Source organism: Phragmites australis, chromosome 23 (genome assembly GCF_958298935.1).
Source record: "Phragmites australis chromosome 23, lpPhrAust1.1, whole genome shotgun sequence".
NCBI lineage: Eukaryota > Viridiplantae > Streptophyta > Magnoliopsida > Poales > Poaceae > Phragmites > Phragmites australis.
Window position 1 is genome coordinate 6,689,822 of NC_084943.1, and position 10,802 is coordinate 6,700,623.

The window sequence follows — 10,802 nt, forward strand, 5'->3', positions numbered from 1 at the left end:
ACATCTTTTGCATAGTCTTGTATCCTTGATGTTTGCATTGCCAAAGGGAAAAAAATATACCTAAAGATATTATGCACAAATATTCAACAAAGGAGGAGAAAATTGCATTTATCTAGAAATGAAAGGGGAAAAATGGAAAATGTGCAATCATCAAGATGGAGCCTGTGTTTTGGGGTTTTTGAGTTTTTCTTGCTCTTTTGAGTTTTTTTGCTCGTCTTTGCCTCTCTTAGGGTTTTTGCAATCTTTCTTATAACAAGTGACATATTTTGCTCTTTCTAGAGTTTTTGGTTAGTTGGATGAGCTTATCTAGTTTTAATTTTTTCAAACTAAAATCTTTGTGCTTTGAGAGTTGTTAGTGCACTCATCAATGGGGAGATTGAGAAACTAAGTTGAAATGTACATTGGTTTACTTGTGATGAGTTTCCTACAAGAGAAGGATATTTTGTGAAAAAACAAGAAAACTTAGAGGACAAGTTTCCTAAGCCTATAAATAGAGAAGTAAGGTTATGGGAGGAGATGAACAAACCACTTGAGCCCTCTTGTGCCACCCATTTAAGAGCTTAGGGCTAGGGTTTTAGAGTAGAGAAATATGAGTGCTTAGTTTATATAATATGTGAGAGTTTCGCGAGATAAATTTTTATAATCCACCTAAAATAGGGCTGATCTCTTTAAGTAGTGAAGTTTATATTTTTTTTCATATACTTGAATTCCCCTCCTTCTAGCTTCCCTCTATTGGTACTGTTGCAAGTTTGCAAGTTTTTTGTTTTCGGTTTTGATTTTCATTTTAGTTTTTGGGCTGAAATTTCAGAACCTTATGAGATCATTCTTTTTATTATTAGAGGCTTAAAATTCGTATACACACGCTTATGTGATAGGGCCTTGAATTCCCTTGCCTCTAGATAATTAACTTGGAGAGTTTCGTTGCTCGGTGTTTATCTTTTCTTGTTTCTTTGTAAGTTGTGATCTTTCGAATGTTAAGACACATGAATTGATTTTAAATGTAATCTATGATTCATATATTATCTGTGGAGTCATATTACCTCAATTTTCTCTTGTTAAAATTTTTATTTATTTTCACTTCTACTTGAGTGTTGAGGTGTATTGGGTCATCCAAATAGAAAAAGGCTATCGATGTCACTAGAAATTTGTTGAGACGTATATTCAACTCCATGTGGTCGCTAATCTTGTTCGTACATATACAATTAAAATAACAATCATATGTCTGTAATTTCTAGGAAATGATATGTTTGGACCGGTCGAAGTTTGTGAAAATAAACACACTGTATTGTGGAAACACAATGTTTAAAGTACAAAGAGTCGAGAAAATACATTAACGTGTATTGACAGATTAAAACATCAAGGAAGAAATTGCGACGAAACAAAGCATTGGTGATATAGTATCTCTTTGATATAATCACCAATAATATGATATTGCAGTGTTCATTATTTATCAACATTATCCCACGAAAAATAGTCCATGCAAGGCAAATCTGTTTCTGCTTTCGGATAACTTGATGTTCCTAGTCTTAGTATGAACGCGACCATTAAAATTAGACTAAAACGCACGTGTCTACTCGAAGGCTGCGTACCTTACGTGTTCCAACTGAATGCATGACGAATGTATTTCTTGTCAGCTTGAACATCTCTCGATCCTTAGCTATATATAGAACTCCTTGCTACTTAACTCTCTCATCCTGTCATGCATATGCCTTCCAATCACTTGTAAAACAGTTTTCCTCTGACATATCAATCTGGTCGTCTTTGTTGCTATATATCACTGGCTATAGTCTCTGTGTTCTTGGTAACACATCCACAAGCCCATGGCTACGACTTGGTTACTGCTTCTGCGTTTCGGTCTCATCGCCTTGTTTGCCTCTGTTGCTCAAGCTGCTGTCGTGGAGCACACTTTCAATGTAATTGAGTCATAAGCGTATGCATGGATGCATGCAGTTCTTTCATCTACTTGGCATTAGTTGGTTCAACATCACATATTCTATCTGCTTGACAGCGTGTTTTCAATGACCATGCATGTATCTAAGTTGATCATATGTAGGCGCATGCATCATATATAATAGATATCACTCTGACGATCTTTTCATGCACTTTTCAATTCTTACCGGGCAAATGATATATACCTCATATATATTAGAGTATATAAGTCATAAGAGCGGCTGCATGCATGGTCAAAATGACACTCAGTCCGCTATGCTCAGGTCATCCAACTTGCTAATTGCACTTTTGCACGTTGTGTTTATCGTTAGCTCGGGAACCTGTCGATAAGCCAGCTGTGCAAGCCGGCGACGATCATCACGGCGGTGAATGGCCGGCTCCCCGGCCCGACGATCGAGGCCCGGGAGGGCGACACGGTGGTTGTTCACCTCGTCAACGGCTCACCATACAACATGACCATCCACTGGTAACTTATCGCTATCTACTTTTCTTGCGACAACTTTTTACACGGTCGATCTCTTTCTGCTGGATACTACCAGGAAGAAAAACCATTTATAAGATCGCAATACAATGCCAAACAGAGCCAACCTTTGCTTACGAGCCATCCGTGCAGAAAATGGCTACTGAATACCAAAAGATCGAGCTTTAATTCGTGAGCTAGGAATCATGTATTATATATCAAGCTCAACAATTTGTTCTTGTGGACTCATACAGGCACGGCATATTCCAGCGTGGCACGCCGTGGGCTGACGGGCCGGCGATGGTCACGCAGTGCCCCGTCAAGCCGGGCGCCAACTACACGTACCGCTTCAACGTGACCGGCCAGGAGGGCACGCTGTGGTGGCACGCCCACTTCTCCTTCCTCCGCGCCACCGTCTACGGCGCGCTCGTCATCCACCCCCGCGGCGGCGCCAAGGCCTACCCCTTCCCCACGCCCCACAGGGAGGAGACCGTTATCCTCGGCGAGTGGTGGAAGGACAACGTCTACGACCTCGAGCGGACGTTTTTCTTGAACCCTGCCATACCGGTGCGCCCCGCGGACGCCTACACCATCAACGGCAAGCCGGGAGACTTCTACAACTGCTCCGGCGCTAACCGTACGCTAATCCTTCTTCCTTCCAGGGAAATTACTAAGCTTTGATTGGCCATGTCTAAGGCTAATGCTACCGATGGATTTATGTTTGCGTGCAGAGACGCACAAGTTTCAGGTGCAGAGCAACGAGACGTACTTGCTCCGGATCATCAACGCGGCGCTGAACACGCCCTTGTTCTTCAAGGTGGCGAACCACAGCTTCACCGTCGTCGGCGCAGACGCGGCCTACACCACTCCGTACGAGACCGACGTGGTGATGATCGCGCCCGGGCAGACCGTGGACGCGCTCATGGTCGCGGGCGCCGCCGTCGGGAGATACTACATGGCGGCGTCACCTTACAACAGCATCATCGGACCGGGCCCGGGCTTCAGCAACACCACTGGAACGGCCCTGGTGGAGTACATGGGCTCCACTGGGGAGGAGACGCCGCAGGTGCCGTCGCGGCCGGAGTCCAACGACACTGAGACTGCGTTCCGGTTCCTCTCCAACCTGACGGCGCTGGTGCTCCCTGGCAAGCCGACCGTGCCGCTCTCCGTGGACACTCGCATGTTCGTCACCGTCGGACTCGGCGTCTCCGACTGCCAGCCGGCGCAGCTGTTATGCAACCGGAGCCGCACCGTCTTCTCGTCCAGCATGAACAACGCCTCCTTCGATTTCCCCACTGCCGTCTCCATGCTCCAGGCTCACTACAATAACTCTTCGGCCGGCGTCTACACCCGCGACTTCCCCGACCGACCGCCGGTCATCTTCGACTACACCGCCGACGCGAGCGACAACGCCACGATGCAGTACACGAACAAGTCGACCAAGGTCAAGACGCTGAGGTACAACGAAACGGTGGAGATGGTGCTGCAGAACACACGGCTGATCGCCAAGGAGAGCCACCCCATGCACCTCCACGGCTTCAACTTCTTCGTACTCGCACAAGGCTTCGGCAATTATGATGCGAAGACGGCAGCGCCACAGTTCAATCTCATCAACCCGCAGGAGCGCAACACCGTCGCCGTCCCCACCGGCGGCTGGGCCGTCATCCGCTTCGTGGCAAACAACCCTGGTACGCAAAATACTGTCATCTGTACTTATTTATGATTACAACTACTTAAATCTATTTACACCCTCTCTTCTTTTTTACAAGTCGTCCTAGAAAACGTGTAGCTAATACTTCTCAAACTTTTAACCATGAATCTGCACAAAAGTATCCGAATTTCACACACAAAACTTATATTCGTCAATATCATTATGTTATTCATAAGTTCTGTTTACATATAAAAAACAACGTCACTAGTGGTAAGAAATGTCTTCGAGGGGTGTCAAGTTGATATTCTAAACGAAAAATTAAAAACAAAGCTTTTATTAATTATTATGTGATTTTATTACCTTATATCGTTCTAATTTTCAGGGATGTGGTTAATGCACTGCCACTTCGACGCCCATCTTGTGTTGGGGCTGGCAATGGTGTTCGAGGTTCAGGACGGGCCGACGGCAGAAACATCGGTGCCCCCACCTCCCGCAGACCTTCCACTGTGCTAGACATCATTGTGCTCTATGGAATTCTCAACATATGAAGTCGTAGAATCTTGGCTAGCTTTTTTAAAGGCGTCGTATTTGGCTTATTTGTCCGTTCAAAGATTGTGATAGTTGCATAGAGCAGATGGATATCATTTTTATTTGTATGTCAAGTCATAGCTATGTTTGTTTGGATTTGGTGCATAAATAAATGGATATATCAACAGGTTAATAAGCTTGGAAAGCTATGTTTAAGGTTGTGACATTTTGACTATTTTTTGTCCGCTCGTATGTTTGATATAGTTGCACGGAGCACATGTATGAATGTTTCTATCTCTGTAAATCATGAAGTCATCTCCTGCTTTTGCTGAATGGCCCGGCCCGGCCCGACCCACTACGAGTACTTACAATAAACTTGATGATTCAAATTGTTGACATGGATGGACGGTCCCTTAAAGGGTTGAAAACTTTATTGGCTTGGCTTGCACAAATAAAGGAAATTGCTCGCGCAACATCAGGGTCGAAGACCTCACTAGCTCAGCTAAGGTCCGGTTTGTTTCCACTTAAGATCATGTTTATTTCAATTTAAGATTATAATAAGTAGCTTATAGATGATGGATTATAATAAGCTGGATTATGATAAACTGTACGTAAATAAATTGTTAGCTGTTTGGCAAGTTGGATTATTAGAGCCTGGATTATTGTTTTTTAATAGCTAAAGTCTGCAATGACCTTAACTATTTTGGGTGACTTGTTTATTCTTTTGTGACACGTTTACCATTCAATCGAACTTGCAGAACATTTGTAAAATATGAAATTAATTTCCCTCTAGCCACGATGTGCAAGCTGGTGGTGTGCACGACATTCGTGGCCGCCACCACGGTGGTGTTGCTTGTACTGCCCTTCTTCAACGATGTGCTCGGGCTGCTCAGCGCCGTCGCGTTCTAGCAGCTCACAGTGTACTTCCCGGTGACCATGTACATCACGCAGGCCAAGGTGGCGCCCGGCATCATGCTTCTGTGCTACTTGATGTACCACTTGGGTATCTTCTACCCAGGAGGAGTCTCCTGGGTAGTTCGGGAGAGGAGCCTGGATGCCATAAACCGCTTACATCGTTTAAGGCTGTCCGTCGGTACAGTTGGCTCTAGCACTTACCGTACTCACCACATGCTGATCTAATGGTAAGGTAAGCCGATTATCTTATGCCGTGCCGACACTTGCGTTGCGGCTCTATGACGCGTAAGAGAAAAAGAAAAGGAGAAGCAAGGTGGCGGGGAGCCGGAGGTGTCCGGGACACGCTCGCGGTAACCCCGGTGCCATAGGGGCATTGCAAGTGGATGGTTCCGGGTATGAGAAAGGTTGACTCGAGTACCCCCTTGTGTGCACTTTCGTGAGTAGCACAAGCCGAATGGTCCTCGAGTCGTGTGGGTAAAGTTGTACCCCCTGCAGGGTGTAAGAACAATCCGAATTGCCACGCTCTCGGTCATGAGTATGCTATCGTTTCATTTGTATCGGTCGTAGAGTTTACGAATGATGGATAAAGTTACGGTGTGATGGTTTGGTTGGTGGTTTGTCGATGAGGTACTATGGTTACTATACATACATGTTCAAGTTGTGGTTTACAGGGTAGAAGTGTAGTTGTTTTTGACTTAAGTATAGATGCTCACACATATGTGTCTAGGTTGCTTACCGCATATGTTTTACTTACCGCATATGTTTCTAGGCTTGGATTCGGTCAAAGAGGTAGAAGAACATGTTCTAACTATTCACAAGTGTCTCCTCATGGCTCAATCATGGCAGAAGAGCTAGCGGGTCGCCACCGATGAGAGCTGGTGTTCGCCATTGGGGATTTCATATATCTCAACGTATCCCCTCTCAAAGGGATGCAATGCTTTCAAGTCAAAGGGGAGTTGGCGCCTTTCAATTTAGGGCCTTTCCAAATCATTGCTCGGTGAGCAGAGGTGGCCTATTAGTTGGACTTGTCTCGATCCCTCTCTATTGTGCATAATGTGTTTTATGTCTCGCAACTGAAGAAATGCCTTCGAGTCCGAATTGCAGTCATTGAAGTTGCAAACCAAGATTTGCAGCTGGATCTCTCTTATTGCAAGCGACCCATACGGATTTTGGATGAAGCGGAATGCAAGACTCGACATCACTCTATCAAGTTTGTTAAGCTGCAATGGAGCAATCACTCGGAGGATGAGGTGACTTGGGAGTGAGTGCGAGGATCAAATCCGCTCCGAGTTTCCTGATCTTTTTGAGAATTTGTGAGTATCATTTCAATTTTGCATATGTTGAGCATCTGACATGTCTATAGTTCATCATCATGTTGGGTGGGAAATTTTGTACGACCGAAGCTATGCAATACCTTCCAGGAAACCTAGGCTTGATGCCATAGTGGTGACCTAGGCATGCTGAGCTCGCGATATATAAGCATGTCGTGCAACGAGGATTCCTTGCGACAACATTCCTCAGAGCACCGCATCCTCACATCAGGGCCATCCCCTGACATGCTTCGTCCACACACTATTGAGGCTACACAATACCTTCCAGGAAACCTAGGCAGTCTTGCCTTCCAGGTGACCTAGGCATGCTACGCTCGCGGTGTGTGGGCTCCACTGCCTACCAGTGCAAAGCCTACCCTCCGGGAAACCTTTTCTGGCGACCTTGGGTTTAGGCAAGCAATGCTTACTGGTGCATGGGCCTATCACACCTCCGAAGAAATCCCTCGGGGGCACCGCAACTACATTACCAAGGAAGTCCCTTGAAAACCGGCATCTACACACTATCGAGGCTACACAATACCTTCCAAGAAACCTAGGCAGTCTTACCTTCCAGGTGACCTAGGAATACTACGCCCGCGGTGTGTACGCATATCGTGCAACGAGGATTCCTTGCGACAGAATTCCTCGGAGCACCACATCTCTGCCACCGAGGACATCCCCCGGGGCGTGGCTTCGACACCCGAGGCTGTGCAATGCCTTCCAGGGCACCCTGGGCATAATTTGCCTTCTAGGTGACCTAGGCATAAGCGGCGCCCGCGGTGTGTGTGCCTCACTGTCTATCGAGACTATGCAATGCCTTCTAGGAAATCTAGACAGTCTTGCCTTCCAGGTGACCTAGGCATGCTACGTCCGCGGTACGTGGGCTTATCGCGCCACCCAAAGATGTCCCACGGGTGGCGCTGCAACACGGTCTATCAAGGAAATCCCTTGATACGTGGCAACTACACTTCTGAGGCCGCACAATGCCTTCCAGGAAACATGGGCAGACCCGCCCCCCAGGCGACCTAGGCATGATGCGTCTGCGGGAGTGTAGGGATTTTTTATGGTTATAATAGCTAAGTTTTGCAGTCTACTGTTGGCAATAAGAAGCTGATTGTAGTATAAAACATAGCTAGGTTATATAAATATTCATGCTAAATGAGGATGTAATTTAAGTTCTACTGCTTCTACCTAGTGGCTATCTGTTGCAAAAGACTTCTAGCAGTAAGGTTGGAGGCCTCCAGCATACTCTAACTTTGCTGTATGAAAGATAGATCACTAGGTAAACTACTGATAGTTAACAATGGGCGTATCTTTGTATAAATAAGGCCTCTATTGTGAGGCTTGGAGGCCTCAAAGATTGTGGCTAGGCCGGAAGAGGTGGTCCTTGACCCCCTCTGCACTTAGCCGTTGCCCGGCTCTGGAGGTAATCTGTCCGGAGCTTGGCGACGGCATGTCCCCAACTCAGTTCTTGTTGCTGGATATAGTACCATTGGTAGTAGGGTTGGTAGTGACGGTGCAGGGTTGAGGGGCTGGGGATTTGCTCGGGAGTTTGCCCCAGGCCTCCGAACCCTACATCGTCCTTCGCTGGCTCCTTCTGTGGCTAGGTATCCTGCTTGCCTTCCAAAGTATTCCTCCCAGAAGGTCATGAGGGTGCGACAGTCGTTGGTGTGGTGGCCACGCCCTGGTCCGTGCAGGATGCACATGTGTGCCTCCAAGGGCACCGGAGCTTGGAGTTGTCGTTGGGGTCGCTGCCGAGGGCGGTGTGTCCCGAAGCCTGTGGTTTCCCCAGGGTCTCCTTCCGCTTTGGGAGACCATCGAGGCTGTCCGGTGAACTGTCTTTTGGAGCTGAAGTGGTTCTGATTATGCCTCCCCGGACGAGGTAGGCTTGGGGTTCCCTGCGCATGGTTGGCGTTGCGAGGGCAGCATCAGAGGCGCTGGAGGGGTTCGCGCACCCCGGAGCCCTGCGTCTCCTTGGAACCTTCTTTCGCATGAGGGGCCCAAGGAGGACACTGGGTGGACAGACTTTCCGAAGATGTTGGTTCGCCCGGGGTATCCCAGGTGTTGTCGAAGGGGATACTTTGGGACCAAGCCTAGGCAAGAACACTCCTGGGTTTAACCGCCCAGAACCACTAGATGGTGGCCTGCTTGGCTATGGCTTCGGCCACATCCTCTCCTGAGGCAGCGAGGTCTTCGTCATGCAGAGGCTGGAAGGCCTCCGCGCCATCTGGAGTTCCTATACCGACCCAAGGTTCTGGGTTGGCCAAGGTCGGAGGAACGCCATCCCATACGGCAGCGGGGCTGGAGCATGCATTCGGTGTGCATGGCTGAGACAGCCATGCATATGGTTGCATGCTTGCAATGGTGGGTATGACAATTTTGGCTAGCTCTTTGGTGGTTTTCCTGGTGGATTCCTAACTCTCTTAGCACTTCTGTGTTTGAATCCCCACGGACGACGCGCTGTTTAAGCAAGAGTTCGTCTTGCCCTAGCAAGTACTGATGAGTACTGTTGGCCTGATCTTTCGATAGGTAGCGATAAGTCGGTGGGTGGAGAACTCGACATTGATGATCCAAAGGCTTCGACCCGAACAGATCATCTCCCTTGCAATCACTACACCACAGCTCCGTTGGTTATCAACCGTGTCGCGCGGTTGACCTCGCCAAAAAGACTCAATCCCTGCAAGCGTATCAAGAACACAAGCAAGAACGTAGAAAATGCAATCTGAAATATTGCGAATTGAATTCAAGCACTCAAAGTCGTGGTTCCACAAACACTTGCGGCGGCCTAGTCGGTCCGGAACAAGAGCGAAAATCTCACAACTGTGTGTAGATCAATATCTAAGCAAAACCATGTGTAGATTCTGGATATCCATTTATTTCGACGATTCCTGTTGACTCAGAAAGGATTTGGACATGGGAATAGATCCGTTGGAAAGCTTATCTCCTTAGCTTTCCAACCATGTGTAGAACATCGAAAACGGAGTCCGTATGCATCCTGGGCGACGATTTTAGTGCATGCTGATCCTGGACTCCGAAACGGACTCGAACTTGATTGGACCTCCACCTTGGCTTGGGCGCCCTTGCTGTTCTTCTCTCGTGTTCCTAAGTAATAATACATCACAATTATTCAGTAGCATCCCATCCTTTTCAAAATATAAAGGAACACTAAGGAACGAGGTCACCTCATGATTTAGTTGACGTGCACGAGCTGGTGTCAATGGACCTATTGTTGGAGGAATACTCGGTGTGTGTGTATCCGAAAGAGTGATGTCCTCATCATCCTCCCCCTCTTGAATTGGAGTCATCCTCGACGCATTGTCATCTTCTTCTCCCAAGTAAGGTTTTAAATCTGAAATGTTAAATGTGGGACTAACCCCATAATCTGCAGGTAACTCAAGCTTATATGCATTATCATTGATCTTTTCCACAATTTTAAAAGGACCATCAGCTCGAGGCAGCAATTTAGACTTTCTCAAATCAGGAAACCTATCTTTGCGCAAATGTAACCACACAAGGTCACCAATTTCAAAAGTAATATGTTTCCGACCTTGGCTACCATAAGTTCTATACTTCTCATTCATCTTTTCAATATTTTTCTTAGTCAACTCATGCATTTTCAAAATCAAATCAGCACGTGTCTTAGCATCAAAATTCCATTTCTCGGATGTTGGTAAAGGAAGTAAATCAATAGGGGCACGGGGGTTACAACCATACACTACCTGAAACGGACTTACCTTGATGGTGGAGTGAACTGATCTGTTGTAAGCGAACTCAATATGGGGTAGACTCTCTTCCCACATTCTCAAATTTTTCTTCAAAATAGCCCGCAACATGGTGGATAATGTGCGGTTTACAACCTCCGTTTGTCTGTCGGATTGAGGGTGACATGTCGTCGAAAACAGCAGCTTTGTCCCAAGTTTATTCCAAAGTGTCCTCCAAAAGTGGCTCAAAAATTTTGCATCACGATCCAAAACAATGGTGTTAGGCA

General features: G+C 46.9%; 1 protein-coding gene across 1 annotated transcript; it reads left to right on the forward strand.

Annotated features, from left to right (window-relative positions):
- The first annotated feature begins 1,704 nt into the window (after nucleotides 1-1,704).
- On the forward strand, nucleotides 1,705-4,785 carry LOC133905726 (laccase-25-like). The gene is made up of 5 exons (XM_062347489.1): nucleotides 1,705-1,913; nucleotides 2,262-2,416; nucleotides 2,665-3,047; nucleotides 3,142-4,098; nucleotides 4,444-4,785. Exons 1-5 carry the CDS (start codon nucleotides 1,821-1,823, stop codon nucleotides 4,572-4,574), a joined length of 1,719 nt encoding a protein of 572 aa, XP_062203473.1. The 5' UTR covers nucleotides 1,705-1,820; the 3' UTR covers nucleotides 4,575-4,785.
- The last annotated feature ends 6,017 nt before the right edge of the window (nucleotides 4,786-10,802 follow it).